General features: G+C 30.9%; 1 protein-coding gene across 1 annotated transcript in view; it reads left to right on the forward strand.

Annotated features, from left to right (window-relative positions):
- The first annotated feature begins 3,269 nt into the window (after window positions 1-3,269).
- LOC127704851 (FAD synthase-like) overlaps window positions 3,270-22,952 on the forward strand; it is a 44,925-nt gene continuing 25,242 nt past the window's right edge. The window contains exons 1-7 of the mRNA XM_052209077.1: window positions 3,270-3,626; window positions 4,196-4,290; window positions 5,764-5,887; window positions 6,505-6,617; window positions 7,599-7,739; window positions 16,140-16,288; window positions 17,315-17,403. Coding sequence (XP_052065037.1) covers window positions 3,518-3,626; window positions 4,196-4,290; window positions 5,764-5,887; window positions 6,505-6,617; window positions 7,599-7,739; window positions 16,140-16,288; window positions 17,315-17,403 — 820 coding nt within the window. The 5' untranslated portion in view covers window positions 3,270-3,517. The remainder of the gene's footprint in view (window positions 3,627-4,195; window positions 4,291-5,763; window positions 5,888-6,504; window positions 6,618-7,598; window positions 7,740-16,139; window positions 16,289-17,314; window positions 17,404-22,952) is intronic.

Raw genomic sequence — 22,952 nt, forward strand, 5'->3', positions numbered from 1 at the left:
CATAAAACTTGTTCAATATCATTAGAGAACTCTAAATCTTAAATACTGAAAGCCACCTCTGATAAGTACACTGTACTATGCAAGATAATGATATAACTGGACTAAAAATACACACAACCTGTAATTAACTGCCTTTACAGCGCTTTCACGCTTTGATTACAGTTTGTTTTTATGATGTGCTGTTTCACCATAGTTTAAGGTTTTGAGAGGTTTGAGCGCTCGCAAACATGTTTAACCCCGCCCATTCTGTGTGTGTCTGTTCTCAATCAAGTGTCTGTAATTAAGTGTTTGTTGTTGGTTGCTGTCTGTCATAATTTTGTTTTTCGTTTATTGTTTTGTCAGAAATCATTGTAATTGTAATAAGTTTATTGCAATCAGCATGTAAGAAAATGCTATAGCATCAACAACATATATATAATATAGTAAGCGATAAAATATAAATGAAAACAGAAAGCAAAAAAAATATATAAAAATATAATACCTTATAATTTACTTTATCAATTGTGACCGTAGTTTCCAGTTTTCGTTTAACGAACAACAAAGTTTTAACACCAAACGTCTTGAACATGTTTGAATAAGTGACTCAAATTTTGACATATTAGGCCAAGATTAAAAATATATAGGCAAAAATCTTAAGACTCAAATGTCTAGAGGCTGGACAGATCAATACATAATGATATTCATTTTCAATGGTTTTCATATTGCAACATTGACATAGTCTTTCAGTACAAGGTACGTTGTTATATCTTCCAGTTTCAATGTTGAGTTTTAGAGAACCACATCTAAGTTGTGCTAAAAGTCTAACATTAACATCAAGAAGTAAATATTTTTTCCAAACAAAAGTCAATTTCAAACATTTTCAAAACATCCATTTTTTCACAATCTAACATACTATAGAACGCCAGTTTCATTGCCGTCGGTTGTATCTTTTGAATTGTTTTACTGTTTACCATGTCGGGTCTTTAATAGCTTATCATATGCATAGTATGGGTTTTGCTCATTGTTGAAAGCCGTGCGGTGACCTAAAGGAAAATGAGTCCTTTGATGTCTTGTTTGAGTGTCTGGGTGGGTGTGGGCTGGGGGTCTTCATTTCTGTGGTCTTTAATTTTTTAGGTTCCTTTCCTCTAATAGTTTCCATTGCCTATTTTTCTCGATTCTTTATTTGTTTCCCTCTTTATTCTGTATGTTTAGCCCATTGTGTTTTATTCTGTAAACCCATCCAGACCCTCTTGTATAATTACATCGTGATTAATTAAGAATAATTAGAATTGAGATAAGGTGAACATTCTTTGAAATATTTCTGTTTATTAATTTAAAGATGAGAAAAATGGTAAAAACAAACTTCTTAAATGTACCTTGTATGTGTGCCTTACCTTGTAAGTTCTCACAGAACTTTTGTTGAGAATCTTAAGAGCTGACCAGCGAGGCCCTCATCTTAAAGGGGCACTAGCTACGAGATATATAAAAAATCTGAAATAGGATTTTTTTTGTTCAATCATTAATGAAAGTGAAATAGTGAAGTAATAATTCGCTTTTAGCAGCATTAAGTATGGTTCAATTTTGACAAAATAAGCTAAGAAACATTGAAGATCAATTATTCACTTGCAAGTGAATAATTCGACCTCATTGAATCCGTATTCATGTTAACTTCAATTTAACCTCTTAGCTAGAGATGGATAACGCATGAAACGTGCGTGACCAGTCATTTAAAGGAAAAGAATGTCAACATTGAAAGTGAAACAAAGGTAAATCATTTGATTAACTGATTCGATCGACAAAAAATCATTCTAATACAGGTAAAAACGATGATTAACATATATTTTTAATCTATAATATGAAATTAAAATAAAATAGACATAGAAAAATCCAATTGCACGAGTTAGCTTAATCTATTTATATCTATATTTATGTTTATATACCTTATATGGCCATCGGTGGTTTTCGGAGGTCAACTCGATAGTTAATTAGATGGCGTCTAGACTAAAAAACACACGAAACGAAGCTACATATCGAGCCCATGCTCTGTAAATTGTTTATTTTAGACTTTTAATAATTTGGATAAATATTTTACATTGTTATTAATCAAATATGAGAAATTCAGTCAAATCGGTGAACATGAATTTGACAGCTAGTGCCCCTTTAACAGGATGGATGATGGTCATGTGCCCGTATCATGGGTCTTTTGTGTGACCAGAGATCTCTCGACATACATATTGTATTATATGTCTCCGGTGTGACATATTGCGGCATGTCTTTCTGTTTTTTTTTTCAATATTTACTAAGTTCATGACATCATCAGTGTGTGTAGTGTTAATTAAATTAATTTAAAAGTTTTTATATTCAGTGAAAACCTTTAATATTTGGCTTAAGAGCTAACTCTGTAACGTACTGCTTGAACAAGCTGTTCCGCCGGGTGGGGTCTGTATGTCTGTGTTTAAAGTGAAGTTATTAACTTGAAAATGAACTATTGGAAAATGATGCACGTGTATACTGTTCAGTTGATTTTACAGCCCCCGTGAGTTCAACGTGGTTTTTATTGGAACTATATTGCTTAAACTTTTCTGCACAATGCTTTGTGTACTTTTTTGTTGTTGTTGTTGTTTGTGTGAATGCAATGATTTAAAAACATTGCCACTGTCACTATAATAAAGTATAGGGATCAATTACGTATAGCAATCATCTGGTACTGATAGACAATAATATATCTATTGTTCAAATCATTTGCGAAACTTTACTGGAGCACGCCGAATCTAAGTTTTCTTGTATATAAACATGAAAATGCAATAATACAGGTGAATAATATATATATTTTTCTATTTTTTCTCATCTAGAATTGGTTTAGCTCATATATCAAACTTTGTCAAAATCATCCTCGGGCTGTCTAAACTATTTAGAGTTGAAAGTGTACGATTAAAACCATTGATATGGCAAGATATGCATTTATTGCCATTCAGTAATGATAAGCTTTTCAAACCTTTCGCTCATAGTCACTGAGAACTTATAACCATATCCAGAAAAATTCTGAAATCAATGTCATAAAAAAATTTTAAAAGAGTGGGAATGTGTCATTACGTGAAAATAATGAGAGATTCCTATTAAATTTTAATAGTTAAATGGCCATTTCATGGATTCAGAGACATATAATACATTATAATACATTGTATTATATGTCTCTGATGGATTGTATCTAGTCCGAAGATCGATACCTCTAGTTGGGGTGTTGTGGTTTTATTCACTGAACAAAGTTTTTGGTCATTGGACTTTTCACTTGAAATATGTTGCTGCAATTTTGAGTGAATGGATATTGAAACATCAACTAACATCCTTTGAATGATTGATAAACAAAACTTTCCATATTGCAATAACGATTTGTAAAGTTGTTTAACTAAATCGTTGGGATCTCCGTAACACATCCTTATCAGTTAGAAGTTGAAGGGCGATAACTCTAACTTTTCCTCGGAACAACTACAAAAAGTTGCAAGTGCTATTTAGATGATGAAACCTGAAAATGTGACAAATGCATAGGTTTTCCCGAATAACAGCGTGTAAGAGACTGAAAATTACAGTTAATCACATTGTAGGTAGAAGTATGACAACCAATAATGAATGTTCAGCTGGAGTAATAGGTGAGAATGTCTGAAGGTATGATAGCTTATGTAAAAAAGAAAAAAAAAATAGACAAAATATTGTTATTTGTAGAAATCAGAAAAAGACATGAACACAAGCAAGGATTTGTATAGTAAGTTTTCTTACTATACAAATCCTTGACATTATGTAGAACTAACAAATGCACACATTTTGGGTATTTTAAAATATGTAAAGTCAGGATACAAAGGTGTGCACTCACAGTAAACGAACAAGTAAAAAATAATTAAGGAAGACACAAAAAAACATAATTAGTCCAAATAATTATAAGGTCTTAAAAGGCCATTTTAATTTTTTTTGAATGCCTCCTGTTAAAAAATTATAATAGCCTTTGAAGATGTCATAAATTAATTATCTGAACTAGACAAAACCATGAACAAAAGAATAGAGGAAAATACTAACAACAGTCACTTTAGGCATGAATTAGAATATTTGCATTTTATTATTTTTGGATAATAAAATGAGTGAATATGTTTACATTTCATTATGTATGAATATTTAATGCACAGTTAAATTGGGTAATTATATTTATTAAAGCTTTTTATTTCAGTTATTGGTGATGAAATTCTTAAAGGACAAACAGAAGACACAAATTCCCATTTTATCTGCAAACATTTGTTCTCTCTTGGTGTCAAAGTGAAAAAGGTATACTTTGTGTAAAATGTATAGTTTGTTATCAATTTTTTCTTTCCTCTGATGGCACAATAGTTCTTCTCAGGTATGGCCTCTTATACCATGTATACTTAAAATAATTGTCACTCCACTCATTTAAAATATAAGAAATAAAAAAAAAAATAATTGAGGAATAGAATATGGTACCCGTGGTGACATTGCATACCGCCAACTTTCCTGCTTTCTAGGGATATCCTGACCTGACCCTTATAAAACTCTATTATTAGACTAAATACTTTAAAAAAGGCATTCAGAGGAGTAAAAAATACACTTAAACACATGTGTACAGTACTTATTCAAAACAATATATATTCTAATTAAGTACACTAATGACATGTATAGGTATGCATTAGGTCCTCTTATGCTTAAATCCCACATGGACTTTTTAAAAAGTTGACAGGTTTGCAAAAGTCCATGCTATTCCTGAATTGATTTTTACTATCTAGCTTGCTTCCATTGAATCAAGATTAAAATGCATGTAAGGGAGAAGGTTGAGTACTCAAAAGCTAGTTGAACCGTGCCGCACGTCGGTGTGCCTGTCCCTGTTTAGTTTTTTTTTTTAAGTAGTCATTTTTGTGTATCTCTCCGTGCATATTTATTAACCTCAGTTATTTAGATTCATGCTGATTTAGAACATAACATTTTAGTTGAAAATAGTATGTTTTCCTATATATGTGACATCATCTTTTCTAATTTTATTTATTTTTAAATGTTTGGTGTCAAATTGGCATACACCCCACATTTTTTGTTATTCATAAACATGACATGTACGTTAAAAACACATGTTGGACAATTGTCCATTAATTTTAGGGAGCATTATCGTTTCTTATTTTTTTATATGCTTTTTTTAATAATTTACTTCTATGACAGTGAAGCATTTCTCAATTTTAACTATACATGTTATTATAAATCTATGATAAATATGGATAATGTTACTTGTGTCCCATTCCTGATTTTTGACTGAGTTTGGATTTGCATGATGGGTTATGGATGCATATCAATCTGATTAAATACAGATCTTATGTCCAAGCTTTGCTTACTAGGATCTGATCACACTTGGTTTTTCTTTGTATTCTGGTAATTATTACATCAGCCAATCTTATTTTAGCCTTCAATTTTTTTAAGGTGTGTATTAATGAAAAAAAACCCCAGAGGATCCTTTTAAACAGGAAGTAGAATAGTGTATTTTCAGATCCTCTAAGCAAAGTTTGGACACAGGATCTGTATTTTAATCAGATTGCGATGCATAGCAAGAGATGCTTACCCTGTCAACACACAGTCTTCTTTTGGGATTCATGGGATTCCCTCAAGTTTTTGTTTGTTACCTTAATTTGTCTTCTTAATTGATTTACAAGATTTGAACATTGATAAACTACTGTTGTCTTAATTAACTTTGTAGAAATATTTATTATCCTCCTTTAACATTTTTTGTTTTTTCTATTTCAGATATCTGTGATAGGAGATGACTTGGATACCATTGCTCGTGAAGTCTCATTGTTTTCTAAGTCATTCACACATGTGATAACAACTGGTGGTATAGGACCAACACATGATGACAAAACTTTTGAAGGTGAACATATTTCTAAGAATTAGTTTCATCTTTGTGCAGTTGTACTTGTTAATTAACTATGGACAAGCTGTGAATGAATTAAACTGAGACTACCAAAAAAGCAGCCATCAGCTGTAAAATATATAAGGAAAAAACTTAAATAGAAAGTATTGATGTTCACTGTCTGTAAATGACGAAATAACATGAAGAAATACAACACCACCATAACATTGAAAATGATACAAAGATGTAAATTATATACTATATATACTACATGTATTTGTCAAGTTCCTAAATGCCATGATGAGACAACTTGTGAATGATATTGTAATAAATATATATATATGGTACATACATGTATGAATGTACCTAACAAAAGTAATAACCTATACAAAGCTGATATATGAAGATACAGGAATGAAATCATCTTGCTTTGAATGAAGACATTTCTGATATGATTCAATTCCAGTATCCCATATCATATTTTACTTCAGGTGATATTTTCAGTAAACAATATTTAAGAATTATCACCAAAAACTTTTTTTTGGTTATCTTAATAATATCCTCCTGTATGCATACAGCTTTTTCACATCTGTGCAGTGTAGCAATTATAGTGTTGTTTTCTGTTTTTGTTCCAGGTATAGCTAAAGCCTTTGATGATGTTTTAGAACCAAACCCTGTGTTGGTGGAGTTGTGTAAAGAATACTTTGGACCTGCAGCTCTGGATTCACCTAAAATGAAACTCGCAATGGTAAATTGGATAATTTCTCAACTGCTTTGTTTAGCTGAAATAAATTGGAATAATGTGGCAATTCACCAATTGAAAGCATTAACAGAATCATGCTTTTTTCAACACATAATGCAATTGTGTCTTTTGAAAAAAGAGATGTTGAATAATGAGAAAATTCTCGATTTAGAAATATATATATTTATAAAACATCAATTATCAAATTTTAACTTTACCAGTTGAAAATTTTAATCTGAAGATTTGTTTTTTTGGTCATTATTAAATAAATAAATCACAAATAAATATGTTTGTTTTACATCATTATCATATAAGCAATGACCAAAATTTAATACAAACAACAAAAGGTGAAGGGGTAGTTCTAGAAAGAAGCATACACGACATCATAATTACTCTGTGCACTTATATAACTGTCTGTATGAAAAATGTTGGAAGTGACAAAATGAAACTGAATTTCAATTTTTGAAGATTTCAGGGTAATTCATAGTAATGTGACTTAGATTGTGAGTCACTTAAATTTTTATGTGTACAATAACTCAAATTTTCAAAATTTGTCCATACATTTCAGAATTTAGAGAATTGAAGTTCCCATTTCGATTTGATTTTGATGGATTTGTCTTTTCAGAGTTGCAGAACTTTAATTGTGAATAATTCAGGCTTAAATTCACTTCATCTTTAATATACATAGCCTTTTTGGAAAATGAAAGTTGTGCTTTCATAATTTATGTATTCTGTTATTATTTGCACTTGTTACTGCTTTTGTCCCAGTTGTATGATTGTTGTCTCTGGATTTATGACTATTTTGATGGCCGACTGTGTTCCGTAATATTATGGATTTTTATCCTTACAAGTACTTTTACTGGACATAAAGCTATGTTTTCCGCTGAATATTTTTTTAGCAGGTTCCATAATTAATTGTATTTCCTTGTTTAACTTTAATCAAACATAACTGAATTGGAAAGAATTTATGTGAAAAATATATTTTAGGTACCAAAGTCATCAACTACAGTGTATGGTTATCATCCAGAGACAGGCCAGAAAAATAAATTTCCATTAGTTACTATTAAAAATGTTTACATATTCCCTGGAGTACCTCAGTTATTAGAAAGGTCATTTGTCACTTTAGAGGTAGGTAAATTATATTTTACAGTATTTAAATAATGTTTTATTTATTTTTTTTTTTTAACTTTTGATTTTTTTATTTCCAACAAATACAACATATACATGACATACATACAATATAATACAATAAGAATATATACAATGTCATTAATATAAATACATCTAAATTGGAAATATTTTACATTTTCTATTGAAAAGATAAAAAAATAAAAAATAGAAAAATTAATAAATAAATAAATAAATAAATAATGATAATTAACAGATTGGAGTTAAGAGTAAAGAAGAAGGGAAAAAAAAAAAAGAAAAAAAAAAGGATTATCCAGTTACATCCCTATCTATATTTTAAATATCAAATATTTATGTTGGAAAATATTTGCAAAATTAACTAGACATATTTCTTTCGTAACAGCCATCAACACAGATCAAGTACATAACATGACAATAATATTTTCTTTAAAATAGATTATAATTAAATAGTCATGAGTTATTGTAACAAAAATAGACATTAGCTGGTATTCAATAAAAGTTTTTCAAAAACATTCCATACATTGTCAAATTCAGTTATCTTTTTATTTTTTACAGCTATCATACTCTCTAATTTATACATATCTTTCAGCTTTATTATAGCTGCTTGCAATGAGAGATTCTTTTTAAAGCATCTAGAATTATACACATATTGTTTTATATAAAGAAAAATCATGTTGTATGGGTTGTTGGGGAATATCTTGGATAAGTCTCCAAAAAGAAAGTTTAATTTATTCATTGGGAGACTTATTCCACCAGAAAGGAACCAGTTATCAATATCCTGTAGAAAATTTTGTACAGTATTGCAATTCCAAAATAGGTGTTCTATAGACTCGTTCTCTGATTTACAAAATGTACATAAAGGATCATCGATCAATTTTATTTTAACTAAAAACTGGTTTGTTGCAATAATGCAATGGTTAATCCTATATTGCAACCACTGTAATTTACTATTTTTTGTAACAGCAAAAGGCAGTCTGAAAATCTTTTTCCAGTTCAGATTCTGTTCACCTAAAATTTTAACCCACTTAAGCTGTCCAGTAGGAGTAACATTATTTCTTGTCAGTACAGAATACATATCTTTTGATCCTTTACAATGTTTTAAAAATACTTGCAGACATGATGGTATAAAAGGACAAAATAATTTGTAAGATCCTTTAGTGTAAGATTTTGATGCCTCTTTCACTGCCGAAATAACACTGTTAAATTTAAGAAAATCTGTGTTAATGTTATAGTTTTCCTTAAATTGGTCAAATGAAATATACGATCCATCTTGGTCAACTATATCATTTACAAATCTAATACCACTTTTGAACCATTCTTGATAAATTACTGATTTATGACCAATCTTAATATTATTATTTAGCCATAGTGGATTTGATAAAAATGAATCATAAGTCAAGTTTCTTTCTTTTTGAATAATCATTTCCCAGGATCTTAGTACATCTTTCCAAAAAAGGTTGTTAACTGTCATGTAAAGTTGTCTAATATAATCAACACCACAACTAAACAACTTTGTTTTTTCTATATTTGACATGAAAATATTTTGCCATTTACTATCTCTCTGCAAAATCCTTCTAATCCATGTTGATTTAAGGGCTGTAATGAACATATTCAAATCAAGCATTTTCAAACCTCCCTCCAAATAATCTTTGATTAGGATATCCTTCCTAACTCTATGTATAGGTGAGTTCCATATGTATGTATAAATAAGTTCATTTATTCTCTTAACAATATCATCTGAAGGATTTGGCAGAGAGATAATGAGATGGTTTACAATAGGCAAGACTAGAGTTTTAATCACAGTTATTCTACCTATTACAGTTAGATTCCTTTTAGACCATTGGTTTAAATTATTTTTAATCTGTACAATTCTTTCAGAATAATTTATCTTAACAATTTTTTCAAGATCTACATCAAAATTGATTCCTAGTAATTTAAAAGTAGTTTCACCCCAAGACAGATTTCTGTTAGGGCATAATGTATCTGTACTATATTTTTTGCTCCCAAACCAAATAACTTGTGTTTTTGTGAAGTTAATATTCAGTCCAGATATTTTTGCAAACCAGTCTAATTCTAATAGTGATTCTTGCAGAGATTTTTCACTCCCATCCAAAATCAAAGAGGTGTCATCGGCAAATTGTGACAATTTATGCTCAACCCGTGTGACCTTTATACCACTAATGTCAATATTTCCCCTTATTTTCAATGCCAGAATCTCTACACATAAAATAAAAAGATATGGAGACAGGGGGTCCCCTTGTCTACAACCTCTACCAATAGTAAAAAAATCTGAAAGGTTCCCCCCCTGGATGACAGAAGAGTTTATATTATTGTAAAAAACTTTAACCCAATTAATGATAGATTCGCCAAAATTGAAAAATTTCAAAACATTTATCAAAAAGTCCCATGATATGGAATCGAAAGCTTTTTCAAAATCAATCAATAGTAATAACCCTGGTATTTCATGTTCCTCTGTGTACTGTAATATATCATAAATGAGTCTTATATTTTCCCCAATATACCTACCACTAATAAAACCAGTCTGATCAAAATTTATCAATTTATCGAGGACACTCTTAAATCTGTTTGCAATAGCTGCTGATCCAATTTTATACACAGTATTCAGTAAAGATATTGGGCGCCAGTTTTTTAAAAAGTGGCGGGGTTTATTCCCTTTCGGTAAACAAGTAATAATCCCTTGTTTTTGTGTAACAGATAGTTCCCCTGTTTTTGCACCATAATTTAAAGAATTTACAATAAAAATTTGAAGATCCTTCCAAAAAAATTTATAGAACTCTGCTGAAAAACCATCCGTTCCAGGAGTTTTGTTGTTTTTCATTTTTTTCAATGCTTCTCCAGCTTCTTTAACAGTAATTATACCTTCCAAGCTTTCTTTTTCCTGAGATGAAAGTATAGGAACACTTAAGTTTTTCAAGTCTTTTTTCAGATCACTTAAAGTACTTTTAGTATCCCTTTTTTTATAAAGATTGTCATAAAAATTTTTAACTTCATTCAAAATATCTTTTTGTTTTGTTATAATTTCCCCATTTTCTTTCTCTACTTTAGGAATAATTTTGCTCATAAAATTTCGTGATTCTAAGCCACAGAAATAATTAGTAGGTTTTTCCCCTTCCTGTATCCATTGGACACGGGATCTTACTAATTTCCCTTTTAATTTTTGTGTTCTTAAACTTTCAAGCTCATGTTTTTTTGCCTCTAATTCGTTAATGGAATGTTCATCAACTCTTTCCTCTAATTGAGTTACTTCATTTCGAAGATTTATTTCCCTTTTTTCGTCTTGCTTTTTTTTAAAGCTTGAATATGAAATTGTCTTCCCCCTAATTTCCATTAGAAGAGTCTCAAGCAAAAGCTGACAGTTAATTCTAAAATGAATGTCTGTATTATCTATTTTGTCAATATTTTCCATATTATAGACTAAAGCACAATATTGTTTTTTCACTTCCTGTATTTTTTGCTTAATAGTATTTATATAGTCTATATCATATAATAAAGAGTTGTTAAACTTCCACAAACCTTTTCCCCTAATGAAAGGGTTAAATTCTAAATCTAGCAAAATCATAGAGTGATCTGACCAATAGCTTGGAAGTACATTACAATTTTTTAGACTGTTTAAAAAGTTTTCAGTGAGAAGAAAAAAGTCTAATCTAGCCTGTTTAAAAGGATTTCTCTTCCTCCAAGTGTATCGCTGTATATCTGGAAAAAGTTCTCTATATGGGTCTATCAAATTTCTTTCTTCAATAAATTCAAGAACTTTTTCCCTAGCTTTCGGATTGTTAATATTCACATAGTTGCAATAATCTATACATGGGTTTTGGACAAGATTAAAATCACCACAAATAACAAAGTATTCATTTTCAAAATCATCAATAACCGACATAATATTGGAAAAAAAATCTGGATTGTCTGTATTTGGTCCGTATAGACATACAAGAGTTATCTTTCTATTTTCTACAAGAATATCTAAAATTAAATAGTTTCCATTTATATCTTTTTTTTCTTTCAACACTTTGCATTCAAAATTATTATTGAACAAAATAGCTACACCTCTAGAGTTTGAGCTAACAGATGAAAAATAACACTCATAACCCCACATAGATCTCACTATGTTTTCTATATCATTTGTAAAATGAGTATCCTGAATACAATATATATAACAGTTCTTTGACTTCAGCATATCAAATACGTCTTTTCTTTTTAATGTGTTCCGAAGGCCTTGACAATTAACTGACAAAATCTTTAATGAACTCATTGATCATAAAATGTTTGCATCCAAATTACATCAAGTAGTTGAATGAAAGAAATAAAAATAATTTTCCAATAATGATGTAAACACAGAAAAGTTATTAGAATGGGGATGTCAAACAGGATAATTTTCAAAGGAGTGTTTAAAAATAAATGAAAAAAAATAGAACAGTAAATGAGAAAAAGTTTTAAAAAATATTCAATGGATTGAATATAACAATTGTGATAAAGCATTTTCATAATTATTAACAATGTTTCACAATTTTTCAGTTTATACAGAATAATATCTTTACATTAAAATTTGCCATAAGTGTCACTTATAATTGTAAGTGTGAGTAGTATATATTTACATGTTCAATTATAAGAATAATAGAAATTAGTGACTCAAGGGAGATAACAAAAAATACAAGTTAAGTCACCTTAAACATTATAAATGTCATGATTGTATACTCTAGTTCTAAGTATACTAATTTTACCATAAAGTTTCTATATAATATAAATTGTCATCAATATTTCTTATTATTATAAAATAGTAATGTATAAACATATTCTATGACAGCAATAATTGGACATATTGATTCAAGGGAGATAAAAAAAAAAAACAAAAACAAAAAAACATTGAGTCACTTTAAATATAAGTAGTTAAATTATTTCTTATTTCTAGATTTAAATTTGTATAATTTTATAGTTACTAGTTCAGAGATGTCAAAATGAGTACTTGTAAAAGCATTTTTTATTAATTTCAGTTAAAAACAAGAATTTCAATACATTTTGTCTATTTTCTGTGTTGTAACCTTGTCCTTATATTATCAAATAAGTTAAACTTCAGTTGTAAACCATCTTCCAATCTACCATATACTCCAGAGTTGTAAAACCATACAGATTCAAAACAGTTCATGTCTCTCAGTTTACTAATAAGCTGCATGTTTCTCCAGGTAACGTCGTCACTAATGCGTACACTGTTATTCAAGTTTTTTCTATTTACCATCACTTTTCTTGTAACATCACTATTGAATAGTCTTACAATCATTGGTTTTGGTCCAGGTTTGTCTGATGGCAAGCGGTGAATAGCAACAACATCCCGCTCTTCTAGGTGTACGTTAAGATCCCTTTTCACAGTTTCTATAAAGTCTGAGCGCAAATTCTGATCCTCACGTCTGGGAAAGTTCATGACTTTGATGTTGTTTTTCCTCGAGTATTGCTCATTATAGTTGGCACTAGTTATTGCATCTTGGTTCATGTTTTGTTTTTTACTTTGTATTTAAAAAAAAGTAATGAAGCCCCTTATCCATTTTCTTCACATCTTCTACTTAATGGATGGTTATTGCATTTTTATACGACCGCAAAAAAATTTTGTGGTCGTATATTGGTATGACGTTGGCGTCGTCGTCTTCGTCGTCGTCGTCGTCGTCGTCGTCGTCGTCGTCCAGCGTCGTCGTCCGAATACACATTGGTTTTCGCACTCTAACTTTAGTTTAAGTGAATGGATCTTTTTGAAATTTTACCATAAGGTTAAATACCACAAAAGGAAGGTTGGGATTGATTTTGGGGGTTATGGTACCAACAGTTAAGGAATTAGGGGCCAAAAAGGGGCCAAAAATAAGCATTTTCTAGTTTCCAGACAATAACTGTGGAACGGTGTATGGATCTCTCTGAAATTATACTACAAGTTTCCATACCACAAAGGGATGGTTAGGATTTGCTTTGGGGGGTTATGGCTCAAACCGTTTAGGAATTAGGGGCAAAAAAGGGGGAAAAACAAGGTTGTCCTGGTTAATGGACAAATACTTTAGTACAAAACATAATTTAAAGCAGTGTAAGGGAGATAAATCAAATTCATCATTGAAATTATCTCCCTTACACTGCTTTTAAATTATGTATAAAGTAATGGTTAATGAACAATAAAGATAATTTAAAACAGTGTAAGGGAGGTAATCCAAATACGTTTTGGTTACTTCCCTTACACTGCTTTTAAATTATGTTTAAAGAAATGCATATTTATAAAGGAAGACTAGTAAAAATATCTGCAAATGTTGCATCATTTTTTTTTACAAAAAAATCCATATGAAAGATTTGACACTATATTTTTAATTCTATTATAAAATAGATTAAGTTAGCACTATGGTAAATTTAAATGGGTAAATATGGTTGCCAACTCCATTGGAAATTTGAATTGAGATTATGACCATATCTTGAGGGAAAGAATTTTGGGTCCAGTTTTCAAAATAGTCTACATTAAGGTCCAAAGGGTCCAAAATTAAACTTTGTTTGATTTTAGCAAAAATTGAATATATGAGGTTCTTTGATATGCTGAATCTAAACATGTATTTAGATTTTTGATTTTTGACCCATTTTTCAAGTTGGTCCAAATTGGGGTCCAAAATTAAACTTTGTTTGATTTCAACAAAAATTGAATATATGGGGTTCTTTGATATGGTGAATCTAACCATGTATTTAGATTTTTTATTTGTGGACCCCGTTATCAAATTGGTTCATATTGAGGTCAAAAGGGTCCAAAATTAAACTTTGTTTGATTTCATCTAAAATTGAATTATTGGGTCTTTTTGATATTCCAAATCTAACCGTGTATTTAGATTTTTTATTTTGGGTCCTGTTTTTTAAATTGGTCTACATTAAGGTCCAAAGGGTCCAAAATTAAACTTAGTTTGATTTTAACAAAAATTGAATTCTTGGGGTTCTTTGATATGCTGAATCTAAACATGTGTTTAGATTTTTGATTATGGGCCCAGTTTTCAAGTTGGTCCAAGATAGGGTCCAGTATTTAAACTTTGTTTGATTTCAACAAAAATTGAATATATGGGGTTCTTTGATATGCTGAATCTAAACATGTATTTAGATTTTTGATTATAGGCCCAGTTTTCAAGTTGGTCCAAATTGGGGTCCAAAATTAAACTTTGTTTGATTTCAACAAAAATTGAATATATGAGGTTCTTTGATATGCTGAATCTAACCATGTATTTAGATTTTTTATTTGTAGGCCCCGCTATCAAATTGGTTCATATTGAGGTCAAAAGGGTCCAAAATTAAACTTTGTTTGATTTCATCAAAAATTGAATTATTGGGGTTCTTTGATATTCCAAATCTAACCGTGTATTTAGATTTTTAATTTTAAGTCCCGTTTTTTAAATTGGTCTACATTAAGGTCCAAAGGGTCCAAAATTAAACTTAGTTTAATTTTAGCAAAAATTGAATTCTTGGGGTTCTTTGATATGCTGAATCTAAACATGTATTTTGATTTTGGACATTGGACCATAATAGGTAAATTAAAAAAATTCAAGTTCTTAGACCACATTCTTTCTGTGTCAGAAACCTATGCTGTGTCAAATATTTAATAACAATCCAAATTCAGAGCTGTATCAAGCTTGAATGTTGTGTCCATACTTGCCCCAACTGTTCAGGGTTCGACCTCTGCGGTCGTATCAAGCTGCGCCCCAGCGAAGCATTTTATTAATCTGGTGGCGCAAAGTGCAAATTGGCTAGGTTGATGAGCAGGCAGGAAAAAAAGCCATATATTTTTTAGTAATCATCTCACAATTTTTCAAACCAGAGCCATTAAACTTTGAAAATATGCACCACATGTACACTTAGTCTAAACATTTGGAAATATGTTTTCAAATTTTACAGTTTTAAGTTAGCGATTCTATGTTAATTTTCAGCAACAATCTCGATGGAGAGTTAATTTTCAGCAACAATCTCGATAGAGAGTAATTTTGGGAAATCAATTCCTGCAATATTCTACCCAGAGCCTAAAACTTAAAAAAATATTTGAATATACATTGAATATGTGTGCCTCAATTAGTGTTCACATTTGGACAATTTTTGCACTTTTTTCAAGGTTATGAAACTTAAGGTCAACAAATCTTTTCATTTAACAAAATTTTCAGACAGAATCATGTGTTTTATAATCCAAAAAAGGCTAATTTTGGCTGCTTTTCACTGTTTTTGGTTTACATTTTGAAAACTTTAAATACAAGTAGCTTCAGAGAGACACAATAAATAAGTTTATTAAGCTCAGTGAGTCATTTGAATTTAATTATCCAACTATTATCTTCAGTTGTTTCTACTGAAATTATTTTAAACTGTTTTCTGTTTCAGCATTTGTTCAAAAACCCTTCAAAAGATTTCTACACTAGAGAGATATATGTTGACAAAGATGAGGTATCGATAGCAGATATACTGAACTCTGTAGACAGTAAACACAATAGTACAGTTATACTGGGGTCTTATCCTGACTTCAATAATAGGTATGTAACCACTGAACATATGCTATAGTACATACTAGACTAGTATTTATAGATTATAACATTTCCTTATCAATATTGGCTCTGGCATCATCATAGACTCCCATACCAGCTTAAGGTGCATGCGAAGGGCTCATATTGGTAGAGGGATGATACCGGGGCCGATATGGAAAAGGACATATTATAATCTAAAAGTTGAAAAAAAATAATATTCTCTGGCAAGATACATACATATTTATTTCCTCCACAGAAATATATTCATTATATCGAAGCTCCCAAACAGTTCCAGACCATAATCCTTGAATATTTAATGTCAATGTCAGATATTCTTTACGAGTTCTTTATTGCTTTAACAACTTGCACACTCATTTTGCTCAACATTGACAAAATGAGCATCTTCCTCGTCATTTGAAAACCGCAAAATAACTGATTATTTACAAGGGCCAGAAACAACCAGTATTTGCCAAGTGCAGAGATAGGACTAAGGCAAATCTGCAGTTATTACATATGCAAAACTCTTTTTTTGGTATCAAATATGTGATGAAATTAAGTTTTAAGTTAAAATGTATGTAGTGTTGATATAAAGATGAATGATTATCCTGTGATTTTGACAATAGTAATATGTATGTTGTCTGTGTTAATGTACTTTAGAATAATCATACTAGGATCTTATCAATGATTTACTTGTGGTTGGAGTAAAAATGTAAAATACCTAAACTGATTTTGAATATCCAGGTAAACATAACAACATGAAAACTCCCTTTACAGTGCAATACATTACTCAATGACCTCAGTTTTGCCTTTTAATAGGCATGATAGGTCGATACCGCAGGAATCTGATGACATATCAATGATTTTTCTTCACTATAACCCTAATGAATAACATTTTGGTGCTTTTATTCAATTTTTGTGTACCATAGAAAAATATCTCAAGACACCCAAGACTTTTCAGTGTATGCGTTCTTGTTTATTGGTAAAGGTTATGTCTCAACATTTACAAAATTTGTAAATGTACTTTTTTTTTTATAGTTACTACAAAGTTAAGTTAGTACTTGAATCTGAGACTAAGAAAGATTTAGATGATGCTTGTCAAACTTTGACCGAGAGCCTTCCTAAAGGTAAGTTTATTCTTTACATTTGTAGAGATTTATATCTTTTATATAGTGAATATATTCTAAACCAAAAACCTTCAGGACTGGAGATTTTGTTTTTTTTAGACAGTTTATCAGTTTGCACAGGTTGACCCATTATATTGGTATTTGCAAGAATTCTGTTTGGATAAAATTTGCAGTTTACACAGGGATCTGTTAAAATAGTTTCACTGTTTTCTCTTATTGTTTTTACCTTTAGTACTAAGGGATACTGAAAAGAAAGTGTAGTTTGTCTATATAAGGGCCTGTAACTAGAAGTTAATGATTACAGCATTTTTAAAAGTTACATTCTTGTAACTTATGATAACTGTTTTTCAACCCAGATCCTTGAAACTTTATTAAGTTGTGCACCTACTATAATGGAATTGTTTGAGGAATGTTTTGATCATTTAACAGACTTTTGAACTTTTCAGCGCAATAACTTATTTTGTGTAATGAACTTTTATACTTTTGAAACCTGATCTTAGAAACTACACAAAATAATTGCTCACCTATTGAGAGTTGTGATCATCCCATTATGGAGATCTTTAAAAAAAATTTAACCCCTGTTTTTTTTACATTTTGTATTTTTCATATGTATGTATATGAAAATTCATTATAGACCATTATCCATTGTTTATGAAAACTCTGTGCAACCTCAGTGTGGTCATTTGAGTGTAAGATCTATAGGTTGAAGTTCTGACCTTTGTGTTTTGAGAGCCAGATGGAGAAGGGCAGCAAACCAATATAAAATTTTTATTTTTCTCAGATTTCAATTTCCAAAGTTAAATTTTTGTTCAAATTGATCCTGGAATGCTGGAAAGAACAACAAATTGTCTTTAGTGGACAGATTTTTACTAAAATTTAAAATCACTGTCAAGCATATTTGTCTTCTAGTAATATAAACATGGAGAAAATTAGTCTATAGAGAGTCTCATAATAGTGGGTCACTAAACAGGTGGACTTTGTCAGACTTACTACCATGGTACTATCATGGTATATTAATGTGTGGTCTTTTGTGAAAATGTATTCTCAATAATATGTGAACAACTGATAATGGTACAATCAATAGTATATCAAGATTTTTGCAAAATATACATCAAGTTTTTGAAATTACACCCCCAAAAAGTATAGTGTTGTCCAAATTGCTGAATGACATCATGAATTTATAGTGTTGCCCCTTCAGTAATGATGTACATGGGAACATGCTGTGCTAGTTTAGGATTTTTATGCCCCCGTCATAGGCAACAGGGGCATTAAGTGGTACCCCTTATTGTCTGTCTTTCTGTCTGTCCTTCAATCCCTCTTTCTGTCCGTCTGTCCATCTGTTTTTCCATCCATCCTTCTGTCCTTCCATCCATCCCTTTTTCGTTTCTGCACTTTAAGTTAAGTTTTACTCATCTAAATTTTATGAAACTCATACACAATGCTAAGAACAACAACACACAGACAGAGTTTGATTTTGGGTTGTGAGTTATTTACCATTCTAGAGTAATGCCCCTTTTTAACTTGGAAAATTGCAAATTATTTTGTTTCCACACTCTATTAAGTTATTCTCATTCAAATTTTATGAAACTCATACACATTGCTAAGAACTACAATGTGCAAACAGAGTTTGAATTTGGGTTGTGAGTCATTTACTGTTCTAGAGTAATGCTCCTTTATAACTTGGAAAATTGCAAATTTTTTCGTTTTTGCACTCTTAACTTCAGTCTTACTCATCTAAAATTTATGAAACTGATACAAAATGCTAAGAACTGCAACATGCAGACAGATTTCGAATTTGGGTTGTGAGTCATTTACTGTACTAAAGTTATGCCCCTCTTAACTTGGAAAATTACTAAGTTAGAGTGGGGGCATTCCTTTCTTCACATGCATTTTTCTTTTATTTTTAGATGATCTTAACCAACTTTGTGATAAAATGTATGTCTTTAAGGTCATCTAAAACCAGTGACTTGATTTCAATGAACCTTAAAAAATCTCTGTTTCACAATGCTTTGTTCATCTTCTGGTAAATGTTTTGATCTGAATAAGAATATTTGAGTTACCATGATTGACAGTTCATACTTGAATGCCATTGGTAATTTTTGTCTTGCGATAGGGATTTCAACCCGGCGGCAGCGACAACGGTGCAAACTTTTCATGTAAAGCTTTATATTTCAGATGATAGAAGACCTTGATGTAATCTTTGTATACAGATCCTTATGTAACGAAGTTTCGGTCTGTCATATATCCATTGTCCTTGACCTCATTTTCATGATTCAGTGAATGCTTGAAAAAAATTAAAAAAAATTTTAAGCCCCCGCTGTAAGGCGAATGGGGCATTAATTGTTACCCTTGACCGTCCGTCCCTCCGTCTTTTCGTCTGTCCTTCCCTCTTTCCATCCTTTTACTTTCCTCTACGTCCCATTTTTGTTTGAAAAGCAAGCTTGAGCGGGGGCATTTGTGTCCTCAGACACAATATGCTTTTTTTTTTCAAGTGAAGTACTCACTTATCATGAGTAATAGGATAACTATATTTGGTATATGGGGTCCTTGCATATATTTGGTATATGGGGTCCTTGCAACATCTACATGTTTGCAGGTAGGATTCACCTGACCTTGACTTCATTTTATTGATCAGTGATCAATGTTAAAGTTACTTGGTCAAGACAGTATCTCAGATACTATAAGCATTAGGTCAACTATATTTTGTGTTTGGAAAGATTGTTAGTAGTACAAAAACATGCCTGACTGGCAGGATTCATCTGACCTTGACCTCAATTTCATGGTTCATTGGACAATGTTTAGTTTTTGCGGTTTGGTCTATTTCTCAGATAGTATAAGCAGTAGGGCTACTATATATGGTGTATGAAATGATTATAAGGTGTACATGTCCATCTGGCAGGCTTCATCTGACTTTGACCTTGTTTTCATGGGTCATTGGTCAATGTTAAGTTTTGTGGTTTGATCTGTTTCTTAGATACTATAAGCAATAGGTCAACTATATTTGGTGTATGGAATGATTATATTAAGCTGTACATGTCATTCTGGCAGGGTTCATAGGACCTTGACCTCATATTCATAGTTCATTGGTAAATGTTCAGATTTGTGGTTTGGTCTGTTTCTTGGGTACTCATTTTCATAGAACATTGATAATGCTCAGTTTATGTGATACTTGTAGTGAAACCTTCATATTACAGACTTTTAACATAAATTCAATGATAAATATAATAGGCGAGACATTTCAGTGTGTGCACTCTTGTCAGTATTGCCTTGATTAAGAACTTGAGTCAGTGAGAATTAGGCATGCTGTATCTGGTATTGGCGCCAATTGTGATGTCACCAATTGTTGATTGTCTGTTGACTTTTATACTTTTCCACAGTTTACATGTTAAAGTTTGGTAACATGTAAAGTTAAAGAGGAACCACAAATAGCAAGTCAGTGATCATTGGTAAGCAGCTGCATTAGCTTTGGCAAACACCATTTCCATGGAGATTATATGCCCCTCCCCTTTTCAGTCATGGTCCATTGACTCTTAAATGCATAGTTTACATGTTAAAATTTCAACATTTGCATTATTCGTACAAAACTACATATCTTTGAGTCAACAGTTTATTTTATTACTGCACAATTTTTATGAACTTTCATTTCTACATGTTCTTCTGTCCTCTATCATTTTCACTGAAGTCTTCATGACACACATTTCATGCTTGAGCGGCTTTCATAATACCTTATCAGGTTTTACTTTTAATGTCTGATCTATGATTTAAAACAGTTATCAAACACTTAGGATACTGGTAGCTCACATATTTTATGCAGCCACAATAAAGTTACAATCTGAAGGGATAAAGGGGACCTTGATGGCAGAGTTGTCCAAGTAGTCCAACTACTAGCCTGTCAACACTGAGGTTGTGTGTTTGAATTCTGCATGTGGCAGGTGCTTTCAATCCAATCTTAATTGACTAGGATTTTTTTTTTCCAGGCACTCTGGATTCCCCCACCAATAAAAACTGACCGCCATGAAATAGCCAACAGTGCTGAGAGTGGTATTAAACACAAGTCATTCATTCATTCATTTAGGGATACAGATATGCTCTGGCATTAATTTGAATGACCATAATACTTTAAAGTTTTATAAAGGTTCTAGGTACTATAAACCTATCTATAAAAGGTTCTTTACAAAAAGGATTACAGTGTTATATGGTAGCATTGTAGAGAAAGCATGTCAGCAATATCATGAATATAAAAGTTTTGTATTGCAACATTTTGCATCAGTTTCCAAGGAGGGAAAGTTGATATTAAGTAGAGTAAAAGTCAAGGTCATCTAAAAGATAATGGAAAAAGCTTGTTGACACTTCCAGACTTGTTTCTTACTTTCCATAATCATCGAACAAGGTTCAGTTATTCCCCGTGCTGAAAAAAATGCGGCAGTTATTCCCCATGCTGAAAAAGTGCAGTTATTCCCCATGCTGAAAAAGTGCAGTTATTCTCCATGCTGAAAAAGTGACCACTTTTAATATTTAGTAGGTCAAAGGTCAAGGATATCTGATGGCATTATTAAAAATAAATCCATCCAAATGTTTTTGGTTATAATAGGAAAATACCATTGTGCAGGAAAAAATATTTTTAAATGTCAACATTAAATGATAAACCTGTTGAATTTAATTACCAAAATCATTGCAAATAGAAATTTTTATATTTTTATAAATTTTGTCTAGCCTTAAATTAGATGTAAAATCAGAGTAAAACTAATTGAAAGTTATTAGCATTCAAATTCTGTATTATTCAGTGACATGAAAAGGTTGCATTTATAATCATATATATGTCATGAGGTGAAGAACAATCAATAATATTTATTCACAGATGTCAATTTAGTACCAACATAAACTTGTACAATTATGCTGGTACTGAGAAAAATAATAAAATGTATGTGTAAAGATTGGGTAATAAAATCAAACTTTACTTCCTGTGCTATCATACATCAGATAGCTATTGATTTCATTGCAGCATTTTAAAGTTGTAAAATGTTATGTAATCTAAGCGAAACTGATAATATATCTGAAAATGTATTATCAGTATAATGATTTCTGGTTGTTTTATTTCATTATACTAAAGGTTTTCACCAAAACTAAACAAAAATTTAAAATTAGAATAAGCTTCCTATTTGTTTATATACCCCAGAAACTTTGATTGATTGACTGCTGTTTGCTTAATCTCCATGTTCACTCAGGACAACAGAAAATATGTTTGTACCCTATTGATAATTTAAAATTATTTCTATATATCAGTCAGGGGAATTACTTAAATCACTTATTCAGTAACATTTTGTCCAGAAATGTTACAAGTAAGGGTAGTCTTTCTTAAATAATCACCTATTTAAGTAGGTAACAAATAAATTATCAGACTTAGTGATTTGATTTTATTGTAGCTTTAAATATATAATATTAAGGATCCTGGACTAATTATGATGCTAAAATTATTATAGGACGACTGATCATGTCAGGTGATGACCCTATACTGAATCTCGGATAATGATATGAAAATCACTTCTTTA

This window comes from Mytilus californianus, unplaced genomic scaffold, assembly GCF_021869535.1.
Source record: "Mytilus californianus isolate M0D057914Y unplaced genomic scaffold, xbMytCali1.0.p SCAF_6, whole genome shotgun sequence".
Taxonomy (NCBI): domain Eukaryota; kingdom Metazoa; phylum Mollusca; class Bivalvia; order Mytilida; family Mytilidae; genus Mytilus; species Mytilus californianus.